The following is a 15,873-nucleotide window of genomic DNA, read 5'->3' as shown; positions in this document are numbered from 1 at the left end:
ATGAAGATTTTTATGAAGACCTTTCGATGGATTGCGGTTTGATCCCTTGGGTCAAAGACAAGGCCACTGTTGCTTAAAATAGAAATATGGTTAGTACTGAATAACTTAAGTTTGGGTTGATATATCTTGACTAAAGTTGGTAAGTAGGAACAATTTATGAATACCTTTTATTGGGTTGCATTTGGTGTCCCTAGGGTCAATGTCATGATCACTGCTACTATAGTAGAAAAACTACTTGCACCCGAAGAACTTTAGTCAGGGTTGCATTATCTTATCTTAACTTGGTATTAAAAAAATGTGGAGACCTTTCATGGGGTTGCGTTTAGGGTCCCTGGGGTCAACGTCAAGGTCACTGTTACTAAGAAAGTACGGTCACGTTTACTGTTACTAAATATAAGAAAACAATTGATACTGATTAATTTTAGTCAGAGTTGACATATCTTGAACAAACTTTATATTTAGGAAGATTGTTTATGATATATTTCATGGGATTGCGTTGAAGGCAATTTTGGTCAAGATCAAGGTCACCGATACTAGAAATAAAAAATGGTTGAAACTGAACCTCACAATGAAAGCTGAAGTTCTTCTGTCAGTCAATTAAAGTCTGGTAATGCTGCATTACAGCGTTTCTTTTTTTTAATTTATTTTGAAAAGCACAATTTTATTTTCTTTAATCAGGTTTTCACAAGAGCAAACTAGTTATTAGAAGGACTTGCGTCGTTGTTCGGGAGGGCCGGCGGGAAAGCGGCGTCAAACAAGTCAATGGTATCAAATAATTTTATTTATGTTTGACAAACAGTGATCAAATTTTGTATATATGAAGAGTTTATGGAGACCTTTCATGGGACTGCATTTGGGCCCCTATGATCAAAGTCACGGTCACTGTTACTATAAATAGAAAAATGGTTGGTATTAAAAAACGTAAATTAGGTTAACTTATTGTGACCATAGTTGGTATCTATGAAGAGTTTTGTGGCCTTTCATGGGATTGTGTTATGGTTGAGACAATGATCAAGGTCAAGGTCACTGTTGCTAAAACAGAAAGTTGTTAGCTATGAGTAACTTGAGTAAAGGTTGACATATTGTGACCAAACATGGTATAAGGAAGAGACAAAGAAGATATTTCATGGGATGGCGTTTAGGGCCACCAGGGTCAAGGTTATAATTACTAAAAATAGTAACCGTTTTGTACTGAATACCTTAAGTTAGGGTTGACATGATGTGACCAAACTTGATATGTATAAAGAATTTATTGAGGACTTCCATTGGATTGTGTTCCGGCCCTTATGGCCAAGGTCAAGGTTACTGTTACTAAAAATAGAAAAAAATCAGTTGAAACTGAATCTCACAATAAAGTAGTTTTGTAATTCATTGAAATCCTGGTTGTGTCACATCTCAGCGTTACTTGTTTACTTTTTAATTTGACTATTTTATGGCTTTTGACTGGCACATATTACATCATTAGCGTATTCATTTCAAAGACAGTCGTAGTCGAGCGTCCTACGACAGCTCTTGTTACAGGCATCGTGAGTTTAATGGTGTTTTTATAGTACACTTGTTGATTTGATGACATCGATAGGGAATTATACATTTAATTTAGGAAAACCTAATTGAAAATAGTGTTTTTTGGTTCTTGGAAAACAATGTTTTATGTTTTTGGCCTTCAATGGCATGATAATCTGGTTAAAATGTACATACGCTTAGAAAGTGATTGTTAAGTGGTCTTCATTGTTGAGTTTGAATGCAACCTGACAAAAAATGACCTCTTGGCCATGGTCCTTTTGGTAAAAAGGGAAGAGGCGGCACCCATTATACATTTAAAAAATAAAACAACTGTATGTCCAGTGGTTTAGTACTAGTGCCATTAACCCCTCATGATTTTTCATAAACCTGTATTCGTTTTTGCCTTTTTTGCAATTGAGATGGATGTGTGGCTATATGGAGTGTGACAATACCACGTTACTTCCCCTGTGTTAACAAGAGTTTCATGATTCGAAAATCTCTTCAAAACATGGGAAAAGCAGACTTAATCATAATACCTTGAGAAAGGTCAGCCGACCTAAAGCCATCTTTGATTGATTTAATAATCATCTGCATTTTGCCCTGTTATTCGTTACCCTTACTTACGTATGTTTAAAACATGGAGAATTTAAAAATAAACAAACAACAGGAGTATAACTTATTTTAAAAATGTTTCATGTCACTAGAGCGATTTCCCTAAGTATTGGGTTAAATTCGATGGAACGGAACTTAGTTTAAAGAGATAAGCGATTGGAATAACGCAAGGTTCAAAACCGCAAATCACCTATTGCAAACGTTCAAATTTGCATGGAACTTTACAAATATGATATTTGTATTGATTTTAATATATTATTATCAACAAGTAACTATATCATTATGAAAATTCGCTTTATATTTTATTTTCGTCTTATGAAATGTATCTAAGATTAGATATGATTTTATCGAAAAACATTTGACATAATCATTGAATCCTTTTAACCGTTGTACAACATACTAAAATGTATTTGGAACGGAATCTTATATTTACTTAAATATAGTTTTCACTTGAGTTGATTGTAAATAATATTCTTTCAAGCTGCTTATTGCAGTGTTTGATTGTATCCCGAAACATGTCTGGTAAATTAATGCGTTGGTTTAAACAATGATTTAATTTAGAAAGTAATATATCAGTGAAAAGAAATATATCATGGAAAACACCTTTTTCGTTAAAATAATTATTTTTATCATACAATCGTATCAGTGTATTTTCATATAGAATCATTGTTAATTGGTTAATATGTTTACAATATGCTGTACATCTACATCCTGTCTATTAACATTTCTTTAGTAACGTTCGTCTGAAATATAATCATTTTATATCTAGCAAAAACGAAACACTCCAAGATTCCGCTCGCAAATATCGTTGCTGATAAACGCTAGTATGTCTAGAAAGGTTTATACCATTGGAAAAATAGTGGTACGTTTTGCAGGAACCTACATCCAACACTTTCTGCTTAAAATATTTACAGTAAAGAGGCGATCAAATGCGTGTTGAAGTTGCAATATCAAAAACGTATGGTTACAGGATCAGTAACGAAAATATAATACACACATGTATTAAAACAAGTTCAGGAAGTGTGTTAGTAGGAGAGCCTAAGACATTAGGATATCAATAAATATATACATATTTATATAAGAACACAATGTTTTGTTTTCATTAGATTCGTACACTAAGTCAATTAAATGGATACAAAGGATGTAATAAAATATATCATAGACATCTGTTCGCCAATTTTAGCATTCAAACATAACTACCTTGTGCCCTGATCACTGCTCACTGTTTAACAAACAAGTTGTAAGTGGAGGATAGCAAAACTACCTGTACATCATATCTCTTAAACGGTGCCAGGGACATTGGAAGTGTTGCAATTTTTGTTTTTGTCAATGAACAATTACTATCTTACTTGCTACATATATCTGTGTTTCTGGGGGGGGGGGGGGGGTACTTCCAGAGTGTGTCCATTTATAACTCAGACTTTATGGCAAGAGCATGTTGGCGTTACATTGTAGCAAACTTATCAAAGATATGTTAATGAAACACTGAATAAAATCAATACAAATTTGTTATCAAGTCCTTACCCACCTCTGTTAAAGAGTGTTGTATATGAATGAATGTGCATTCAGATTAATAACATAAGAAAAGCAATTAAATATTGTTTACATTCAACATCAAGAACAAGCACGGATGTCTCTCTGAATGGCTTGATGTTATGCTTAGACTCCAATTACTCATGTTCTACGTTTCCTTGATTTGTCGAACATATTGATGTTATATTTAAACATTCCATTGATGACCAATAAGAAGCTAAACTATAAAAAACATACTTATTTGCCGATATAACAGTGTGGCAATTTATGTCAATAAAGTATAATTATTTATGTCTGTACAATGTCTTCTTACACACGTATGAACAAAAACATGTGTTTTATTTTGTCCGGTCCTGTTTATCCTTGGTATGTCGGGTTGTTTATGTTGTTTATGTTGGCATAGTGGCGATTATTTTCCCCATTTCCATCATCGTGTCGCAAATCTTCATATAACTCCATTTGCTGTGTTGCAGTCTCCAAATCGCCATGGTCTCGTGCCCTCATTGGAACGTTCGGGTCTAATCAATATACAGTTTGTTTGTTTAGTGAAAGATAGCAACATATATTACATGAAGTTTATACCAAAACCTAAATTTACTGTTTTATTTCTTACTATTGATTTGTCAAATATAATAATTATTATTTTACTGGAATTCTTTAAACTTATTTTATTATATATATATATATATATATATATATATATATATATATATATATATATATATATATATATATATATATATATATATATATATATATATATATATATATATATATATATATATATATATATATAGACCAATGCAACCTTTGGGTAACTTTGTTGCAACCTTTAGGAAACTCGTGTCGCCCATAGGATATATGCTGTGTCGCCCAAAAGTAATTGTATTTTTCTCTTTCCAAATAATTTTTAAATCAATAAAACATTTTTGCTAATGGTTTCGAACGATTTTTAAAGGTTCAGTCATAAAGCACTGACCAGCAGGATATATAATAGGTAAAACAATAAATAATATTTTTTTAATGTATATTATGAAAACAACCTTTGGGATACATTATGTTTTTGTTAATTATTTTCTTGTCATGGATATATGTTTTAGATAAGAACTCATAATTGTGAAGAATGGAATATGCTTGAACAGAAAATATAATTCTGTTCAACTTAAAAGATTCCGAAATTTGCTCAAAAAATTTCTTCACAAAATGCGGTCATATTCCGTGATATCATGTTGCCCAAAGGTTGCTGTTTGCTCAATGCTTTACAAGCTATACGAAGGAACTTTACTATTCGTTGGAGTATTTACTTTATTTAAATGTTTATGAACACAAAAGTCAAAAGACCTCATTCTTTAAGTCTTATTTGAAAATGGTTAAATGAACCTGAGCGCAATATGTCGAGAAAGTTTCAATTTGGCCTACGCTCTCTATCAAGATAGACGAACCTGACGAATTATGTGGAACAACGAATGACAATTCTTGCCTTATATGCTAAGGTTACCATATGACGATTATTCCTGTATTATGTTATACTGGTAATTGTAACAGTTCATTTTGCAACCATTTAAGGTATAAAGACTTACAAATTTGTTCAGATATTTTACTTCATAAACAACGAATATGATCGGAGTGAACCATTACAAACCAAATAAAGCACATATATATTGGTCAGTAATGGAACTTTCGGTTTCAATCACAATAATCTGACTAATATGTTATAATGTTTAATTGAGCCATGTCATTATTTTGTAGTCGCCAATATTGAATTTAAGGCGAAAATTGAAATCACGTGCGGACGTTCTACGGGCCGCAAAAAATAATCGAAAATCGGCCCGGGCCGCAAAACTGATGATCGCTGAGTCATGCAAATAATCACGAAATCCATGTACAAATGTGTTACCATATATAGTTACATATGTATTAACATTCACCGTGTATTAACCTCTAAGAAAAATACAGGTCAAATAAAATGTGATATTCAATAACCCAACAATCATTTGCGTTTATATGTAAAGGTGATGTTCTGACTTATTAAATGTCATACCCTTACCCAAAGCATGTACATGTGTGTTTTAGCTAATGGCACGTTGGTATTTATTAACCTTCATAATAGTATAATTAAGATTTTTCAATTCCCAGAAAAAGCCTTTTGTCTGAGAAATACTTCTTTAGAAGTGTTATTAAACGCGTTGTCGCATAATTTTAATGTCGAGTAAGGAAATGTGCCCATGTAAGCCATGTCTATTTGCTTTGAAATACACAGTGCCTCATTTAAGTACTAGAACTTCAAAATGTGCCAAATACCACAAATATCCTAAAATGTCGACAAGATCGACACAAAAAACTAATGGGTGTGATTGTTCGCTGAGGGTAGTCTGTACATTGGACGAGAGTTATACGAAAGTGTGTACTTCTAGTCATACCGACATATATTGATATATTTTGTACATTCTTGCGAAGTATTCAACACCTGCATCTATGCATTTTCTCAACATTTTTGTTCTCAACTATGAGGCATCTATATACTTTTTTATTTTGTGTGCTTTTAAATATTAAATAGAATTTCGAACACTTAAAGGGAGGTCCCTGACGCAAGCCCAGGCAATGACCTTTCCAAGCTCGATTTAACTGCTGAAAGATATTAAATTGCAACCCTCAGAAGGTTTAAGCCAGAAAACAGAATTTCTCAGCTCACAATGGTCCCTTAGCGGAACTAATATTACTAATATTATTTTCAGTAAAAATATGTTTCTTGGATTGGCTTTAGTTTCACTCGGAATCAGGATTCGAAGCAGGGTCTCATGCGAAACAAATCTGCCTCTTAACCGCCAGATTAAAATGACTCAATGTTTGAAGTTTTTTATAGTTATTGCCATATCTGAGGGATTATGTTAAAGGTTGTGAGCAGATACATTTTAATATTTAACGTGCCGGCCAGTTTCTCAGCGTTACTTGACGACCTTGAAATATATGAACAGCGAAAAAAGATTTACGTTTCTAAAAAAATTAGATCATGTTGCAGCCGACAAAATCTTTGAAAACAAATACCGTGTCAAAGTTTACTGAAACGTCAGCGTTATCATGTACCATTTTCAGACATAGGTCGTATAAAACGGTAGCCATACTGGATTTTATGGAAAAAGAAATCAAAGATAGATTTAGCATTTTATGATAACCAGCCTTGTATAATAAAAACTGAAAATAATTTATAAAAGATATAAACAGCAGTCAATCAAGCTAGCTCAATTGAAAATGTGTAAAGTATGTGCAATGAACAATGTTTATCAAGGTTCAGCTAACTATTTTGATTCTTAAAATTATATTGGCAAAACAGGAAAAATATAATTTTAAGAATCAAAATAATTATTTAAGCAATAACAGTTACTAGTAAGTCCATGGAGTGATTTACTTTTTGATATGGATTACTTTTACACTAATCGTGTATATCATGGAATAAACGAAATATTACATGCAATAAAATGAATACAGTTTCGTGAAGTCAAACGGAATCAATCTTAAAAATATATTCTAATACTTATGCCTATGGTTTCTTACTAAATGAAGCCAAATGTATAATTACATGCAACCGCACATTAAAATCAACATAGTATAGTGATACTGGTGTTATTTAACATAATTTTGTATCATAATAGTAAGCACATAATTATACTACATTCAGTAGTCAGTATATCATTTCATAGTTTTGTATGCTGTTTTAACTTTCGTGCTGCATCAATAGAAATGATGATGAATACAGCTATTTGTATGTGAGCATGTATAAACGATTGGTTACATGTAAGAAATCTAAGATGTATCTTAATTTACTAAATATATGTTTTGTCGACAATGGGACCAAACACACGGTTAAGTTAAAGAGATGAGCAGCATTGAACGTTAACGCCTGATCGGATTTCATCAATCACTAGTTAATTGATAGTCAAATATTATTATTATTATTATTATTATTATTATTATTATTATTATTACTATTATTATTATTATTATTATTATTATTATTATTATTATTATTATTATTATTTTACCTTATTTATATAGCACTCTTGTCATATGGCAATATACGTTCACGAGTGTTTTACAATACATATACACAAACACAAAATATCAAAACAAACAATTAGGCTTTAAATTGAGTTAGCTAAGTCTAGCTAATGCAGAACTAGCTTAAAGACCGACCGCCTGGTAGTGTTCTTGATTTGTATATAAGTTGGCTGAAATTATATCATCAAAGGAATCAAAATAATGGTAAACAACACAAAATGTTGCGTTTCTTAAAACATTGTTTTGAAATCCGTATATTTCAGTTCCAACGTGACAAGCCTTCACTGTTTAATATATAAGTCTTACTTATTTTACAATGATTGCGAAAACTGTTAATTTACTTATCAGTAAACTTTACTTTCTTCATAATTGACCATTCAACACTTGTTTAGCAAAACGTCGCGGACTATAAGTTTTGGTATTTCAAGCTCCTTGAAAATATTTTAAATATTGCACCAGTTAAAGATAGTTTGACAAAATATACTTTAGTTTTCCATTGCAAAAAGACTGCAAACAGTTGCACACTTGGTGTTTTATTATTTGTTTTTCATTAACTCAATCAATAAACATTTTTTAAAGATTGATTAAGTTTTACTATGATTCTAGGCTATTATTTCTGCTCAATATATAACATCCGTTACTGATTGACAATACGTTTTGTATGAGGTACATTTTAATTAACTTATATTTAATTTTTAGCATCATCTGATACGAGTAGTAAATATAACATTGGTTCTACCATAGTGAGCTCAACTTGTGCAGTTCTAAAAACATAGATATAACGGCACACTGATACTTGATTTTGTTGCATATGCAGTCCATTGTGACAGCAAAATCAGAGTTATCAATACTATCGGTCAATAACGCAGATTTCCCGGCTACTTCTAGCATCACATAACAAACAAACAAAACGCAAGTCAATCAAAACATTTTCAATTAAACAAATCAATCATTTATAAGAAATATGAATTCCCGCGTGTATCACACGCTCGCACACGCGCACATGCACACTCACATATAACATCATTTTGTATCGATCCATCGATACCATCATTTAATCGCATACAAATGTTTATATATTATTTACAGTAAATTAATGAACATATACAATGTATTTAAAAAAGTATATCGATCAATTAAAACAACTATAATATCGTAAATACAATTAAAGGTAATCTGTTAATATGTATCTAACAGAATTTACACAAAAAATCCAATTCGTATTTGCATCTGATGTTGTAAAGTAATTCTTACATGTTTTTAGATTTATGTTTCTCTATTCGTAAAAGTTCTAAACGTTTCTTCTACAAGCACTTGTTTCTTGTATTGTATTGTATGCATAAAATGAGCGATATCTTCTTCGTTTAGAGACGATGTCCTATGCTGCAGTATAAGATATAGTAATGATTTCTCGAAAGTAGCTAGGTTGACGATTTAGTAAGGATTTATATTCAAATGCAGCTGTTTAATACTACCAATGGTTTATATATTGAATCCGTTTTATATTTTCAAACAATTCTTGTTTTAAAGCTGTTATTCCACAGATTGAACGTTCTGACAACTGTTTTAGAACGAGCCAAATTATGTGAAAATGCATGTAAACAAGCCATATAAGAATTCAGACAGAAATGGGTCCCAGATATTTTTTTTATTTAAGTTTGAAACATGATGTTTTATGCATTTGTCATAAACAGTTAGTAACACTTTTAGCTTTAAATATAATTTTTCAGAACAGAACTATGACAATCTGCGGTCTTTTTTCAGCAGTCTTTTATCGCTAGTTTGCAGATATTTAGTACTACGAAAAATTTTGCTCATTTCAATACAAAAAATATAAAAGGTTGTAAAACACGTTAAATCTGTGCTGCTATGCAATATACTTTTTTGGACCTGTTAGTTAAAGTCTAGTTATTTTATTCACACGTGATTGCTTTTATTTCCGATACGCACCACTCTGATATGCTGTGCAAGAATAGTTTCTACGTACATTTATTTTTTGTGCATTTACGTTAATTATTGGTGATACACAATCCATATACAAGACAATCAGATTTTGTATTTCAAAGGGAATGCCTATGATGTATATATATTTATATATAAGAAACATAAGGTGTCCTAGAATGGACCATTGGTCAACTAAAGAGTTTATTAATTTTCTTGAATATGAAATATCAATTTGATGAATGTCGTTTAAAAACGAAATCAATGTTTAAAGGGATTATAGCAAAAATTCTATAATTTGAATTGATGTTTAAGAGTTTCGTGATCAACTCAATCAATTTCTTGGCGTATGATATTTTTCATGCGATAATTCAAATGGATTATCGGATTTGTTTTGGTCATGTAATTAGAAATTTGGGTTGTATTTATTCTCATCCATCAAAGGTTTAACAATTGAAATCTAACGCATAAACCATCACTCTGTTCTAATAGATAAGATTGTTTAAAGCTTATTAAGAATGTTTCGTTCTCAAGGGGATACAAATGTTCTGCAAAGTAGATAAACAAATATCTGCTATTGATATATGCAGTGTAAACAGTAACTTCCCATATCTCCTCAATCCTTAGATGCTGGTACAAATAGGTTTACATATAACATGTCGTTTCCTGCTTCAAGTTTCCTGCCTATTCATAACTGATCAACATTTCGAATTTAAGAGAAGTCATCTATCATTAGTTGATAGTGAATTTCAGATAATGATATCGAAATTTGTTAATGTTTTATTTGTATTGATTAACATTACTATTGATGCATTGATTACATCATAGAATAACATCAAAATGACGAATCTAGTATGAGTTGATATATTAAAGAAAGGTGCATATTTTCCATGACAACAAGACGTTTACTTCATGTCTAGATAAAAATGCTCTGGGTAACTACTAAATAAAACTTTCAGACGAAACACTTTTAAATAAAGCATAACCCGAAGAAACGTCTTGCAATCAATTATTCCGATATAAAAGCGAAAATCTGTTCCATACTCACTAGATGATCAAGTCACGTCGAAATGTGTTATCATGTACTGATAAACCCGTACATCTCCAATAACCTGAGTCGACTACACTTAAAAAACAGTTATAATTAACATCTTCTTTCAATTAATTTGAGTGCTTAGTTGCTAAATTCAAATTCCTTCATCGATATCAGTAATGATCTAATGTGTATCGCATGACAGTGAGCATCTACAGAAACTTTTAAAAATGCAGTCAACTTATAAATCACTGTGACTGAGGTTCACTCCATGTGTGAACGACATGAACCTTATATAGGCCTTATTTTAACCAACGAAGGATAACGGATAAAACTGAAAAAACATGTACTGCAGCTTAAAACAAAAAAAACTATACTGGTTACGTCGAAGGATGAAATATAACCAAGGTATTAATAAATATATATTACCGTAACAGCCAATTAGAAAATATTTCATGAAGGCTGATGAATGGTGAATTACTTAATATTCGTTAATAATATAATATAATAATATATGTTATGAAGAATATGGTTCATAATACTAGAAAGATGTGGTTTGACGGTTTAAGACCGGGTACTGGTACGAAGGGGAATACTTGAGCAACCATTTTATATCAGCAAATAAGGGCCAGCTTAGAGCCAATTGTCTTGATTTGTAGAACAATTAGATTCTATTTAAACATTGATGATTCAACAAATTCGTTTATACAGATAATTCAATATTCGTCTTTGTGTCTGTCTGCCAAAATAAAAATGATACAACTTCTAGAAAATCGCTTCCAAAAAAAGCCGCATGAGCCTGAGCAAATCAAACCTTAACGAAATTTAGAAATAAAAAAAAAACGAATATAAGAAAGTCAACCAAAATATGGGAATCAAAATGCGTCGGATTTATATGATCATTTCAAAACACTATATAGTACTTCAGATTATACTAACAACTCAAAATTTAGAGCAAACATTTGCGATGAGAATCTTGATAAAAAGGTAATATTCGCAGATTAATGAAGCTGTAATGCTGAAATCTATAAAACCATAGTCACAGATATATCACCGTTTCTATTAAAACTTTTAAATCGCATCTTGACCACAGGAGAATATCCCAGATCCTTTTATGGAGGATTATTAGTACCTGCATTTAAAGGGGGGGGGGGCAATGAAGACGAGTCAAAGAACTATAGAGAAATAACTCTATAGTTTTCGAAGTTTAATTCTCAAATATTTCTTAAAAGACTGATGTGGAGCAGTCTTAATAAAAATATTTAAAATCAATTTCAAAAAGGCAAGTGTACGATTTATTGATATTTTACATTCAATTATGATTGTGATCGAAATAATAAGACAAAGAATAATTGACATATATGGAATGCAGATATTAATGAATCGAACAGACTAGAAACATATCGCTGGTATAAAAATGAACTTAAGCATGAAACTATCTAGATATTATGCACATGAATAAATATAGAACGGTCGTTACAACATTTCCTCACATGACCTTTTAATCGAAACAGGAAGACATCATCACTTTCCAAGAAAATATAGAATATGTAGCTTTTGTTATATGAATGCCATCGAGATGAATATCATTTTGTATGTCAAAAACATCATAATCTACGAAATCATTTCTGTAAACCATATTTTTGCTTTTGGCCAACAAAACAAAATGTATTACCCTTTTTCCTCAGACAGCTGAAAAAAACTATGCCAAGTTAGTAAATATTTATAGTATGCATCTTTGTTATGATCGAGAAAATTATTATGTTAAGAATTTGATACTATGATGTATAGTATATTTCTCCATTGATAGAAAAGATCAGAACAGAAAGCTTATTTTTGACTTAAACATAAAAAGCTCATCGTCATATTATATGAATACTGAACAGAAATATAGAAAACACACATAAACAATCAAACTATATATAGTTTCATGTATAACACGTTTTAAATGATTGTTTTTATCATTGACATAATTTTTAGAAATTACTCGGAAATCGAAAGAATAAAAGAGTAAAAGGAAAATATCAACCAAGTTACTCACAATTCAGCGTGCATGATGGTTGAAATGATATCACAATGATTTGTTTCATATGTTTTTGCATTTTGTCTTTGAACGTTATATATCATTGACCAGAACAGAACATTTATTGTTAACTTTAACATTTACAGTTCATTGTTGTTACAATAACATAGCACATGGCATGGCAATAGTTGATAAATGCGAGAGTGGATTATACATATATACATATATAAACTATCAATGATTTCAACATGCTAAAAGTTAAGCATTATCATTCAAAGCAGTATATCGTAGCTTAAAAGTATGTTTGCAATACAAAGCTAGTTTTAGTATAGACATGCAGCATTTTCCGAGTTTAGTAATTGAATGAATTTAAACATGCTTTGTCTTGCATAGTGATATTTAGTTATGTATTTTTCCTAATGTCATTATATTTCGGACAAATCGAAACAAAGTGATATTCATCTTCGATATCATTATGAACACATAAAACACATGTACGTTGATTTCTTTCAATATTAACATATCTGCCTCTTTCAGCATTTAACATATGAGAGGACAATCCTAATCTACCAATAATATTCCTAAGTCTTTAGCTATACAATTTATTCATATACGATGACATATGAATAGTACATTTTAGTTCTCTGTATAACACTAGTGAACTTAATGAGTTTATATCATTTTTCCAATGTCCAATAAATGAGTCGATTAATCTTCTTCTAAAAAAGGAATAAAATAATCAATATTAATCGACTCCGGATATAACCATACTTCATTGAATCCTGCATTTTGTAATATAGTGCGTACATTAGAACACCAATTGTTTGAATTTGCGTTATTTTCCGCATCGTATCGAAGGCTTTGCTATGTATTGTATAAAATGCAATTGTCTGTTTTAAATTGATACAGTTTAAGAACATATTTTACAATTCGTACAGGTCTAGTAACATACAGAGGGTACCGTTCTAGTTCACCATATATTGCTACTAGTGCTTATTTTTACACTATTTAATGCTGAATAAATGTTATGTAAAGTAAGGAACACAAGACAATTGAAATAAAGATCAATACCCAGAAGTTATTCACACGAGTTTCGGGTCTGGGATCATTTGTCACTAAAAGAAGGTTTGAAATAGGTCTTGGGGCATTACAATGATATTAAATAACACATACTTGTTTTGTAGCGTTCATTAAATGAATGCCTCATTGTAATGTTTTATGATAAACTCAAATGTGTAAACACCTACATTTACGGAAACCATATCAATTTTCAGAATCAAAAACAAAAACGTGTGCAGAAATTACATTAATATCGTTTAAGGATTTTATTTCGAATTATGTCTATATTTATAAAGATACCATATGCCCTAAGTATCTAAAATATAACATCAAATTCACTTTAGCAATTGAAAAATAATCATACTAATAACTTGCTTATGATTCCTCTCCAAACGTATACGCAAATGCATTTGTAGTATGTGGTTGTGTATTTGTTTATCGGATATGACCATTAATCCCCGTGGGTGTTTACAGATGCCACGCGTCCAGTACATTTTTCAATACAGGGTGCTTATCCCTGTAGCGGATTCGGATCGTTGATTGGTCGGTCTTGTTACACATTTGAGTTTCTCATAAAATTTTACAATGAGGCATTCATTTAATGAACGCTACAAAACAAGTATGTGTTATTTAATATCATTGTAATGTCCCAAGACCTATTTCAAACCTTCTTTTAGTGACAAATGATCCCAGACCCGAAACTCGTGTGAATAACTTCTGGGTTGAAATTGATCTTTATTTCAATTGACTTGTGTTCCTTATTTTACATAACATTTATTCAGCATTAAATAGTGTAAAATAAGCACTAGTAGCAATATATGGTGAACTAGAACGGTACCCTCTGTATGTTACTAGACCTGTACGAATTGTAAAATATGTTCTTAAACTGTATCAATTTAAAACAGACAATTGCATTTTATACAATACATTGCAAAGCCTTCGATACGATGCGGAAAATAACGCAAATTCAAACAATTGGTGTTCTAATGTACGCACTATATTACAAAATGCAGGATTCAATGAAGTATGGTTATATCCGGAGTCGATTAATATTGATTATTTTATTCCTTTTTTAGAAGAAGATTAATCGACTCATTTATTGGACATTGGAAAAATGATATAAACTCATTAAGTTCACTAGTGTTATACAGAGAACTAAAATGTACTATTCATATGTCATCGTATATGAATAAATTGTATAGCTATAGACTTAGGAATATTATTGCTAGATTAGGATTGTTGTCCTCTCATATGTTAAATGCTGAAAGAGGCAGATATGTTAATATTGAAAGAAATTAACGTACATGTGTTTTATGTGTTCATAATGATATCGAAGATGAATATCACTTTGTTTCGAATTGTCCGAAATAAAATGACATTAGGAAAAATACATAACGAAATATCACTATGCAAGACAAAGCATGTTTAAATTCATTCAATTACTAAACTCGGAAAATGCTGCATGTCTATACTAAAACTAGCTTTGTATTGCAAACATACTTTTAAGCTACGATATACTGCTTTGAATGATAATGCTTAACTTTTAACATGTTGAAATCATTGATAGTTTATATATGTATATATGTATAATCCACTCTCGCATTTATCAACTATTGCCATGCCATGTGCTATGTTATTGTAACAACGATGAACTGTAAATGTTAAAGTAAACAATAAATGTTTTGTTCTGGTCAATGATATATAACGTTCAAAGACAAAATGCAAAAACATATGAAACAAATCATTGTGATATCATTTCAACCATCATGCACGCTGAATTGTGTGTAACTTGGTTGATATTTTCCTTTAACTCTTTTATTCTTTCGATTTCCGAGTAATTTCTAAAAAATATGTCAATGATAAAAAAATCATTTAAAACGTGTTATACATGAAACTATATATAGTTTGATTGTTTATGTGTGTTTTCTATATTTCTGTTCAGTATTCATATAATATGACGATGAGCTTTCTGTTCTGATTTTGTTATCAATAGAGAAATATACTATACATCATAGTATCAAATTCTTAACATAATAATGTTCTCGATCGTAACAAAGATGCATACAATAAATATTTACCAACTTGGCATAGTTTTTCCGCTGTCTGAGGAACA

At 30.9% G+C, this 15,873-nt stretch overlaps 1 protein-coding gene across 1 annotated transcript in view; it reads right to left on the bottom strand.

The window, feature by feature from the left end:
• Positions 1 to 2,443: 2,443 nt before the first annotated feature.
• Positions 2,444 to 15,873, bottom strand: part of LOC128219714 (cell death abnormality protein 1-like) — a 52,909-nt gene continuing 39,479 nt past the window's right edge. Inside the window, exon 4 of the mRNA XM_052927645.1 lies at positions 2,444 to 4,166. Within this exon, the coding sequence (XP_052783605.1) occupies positions 4,006 to 4,166 (161 nt within the window). The 3' untranslated portion in view covers positions 2,444 to 4,005. The remainder of the gene's footprint in view (positions 4,167 to 15,873) is intronic.

This window comes from Mya arenaria, chromosome 15, assembly GCF_026914265.1.
Source record: "Mya arenaria isolate MELC-2E11 chromosome 15, ASM2691426v1".
NCBI classification, from domain to species: Eukaryota; Metazoa; Mollusca; class Bivalvia; order Myida; family Myidae; genus Mya; species Mya arenaria.
Note: the sequence above shows the minus strand (reverse complement) of the source record. Positions and strands in the feature narration are given on the sequence as shown.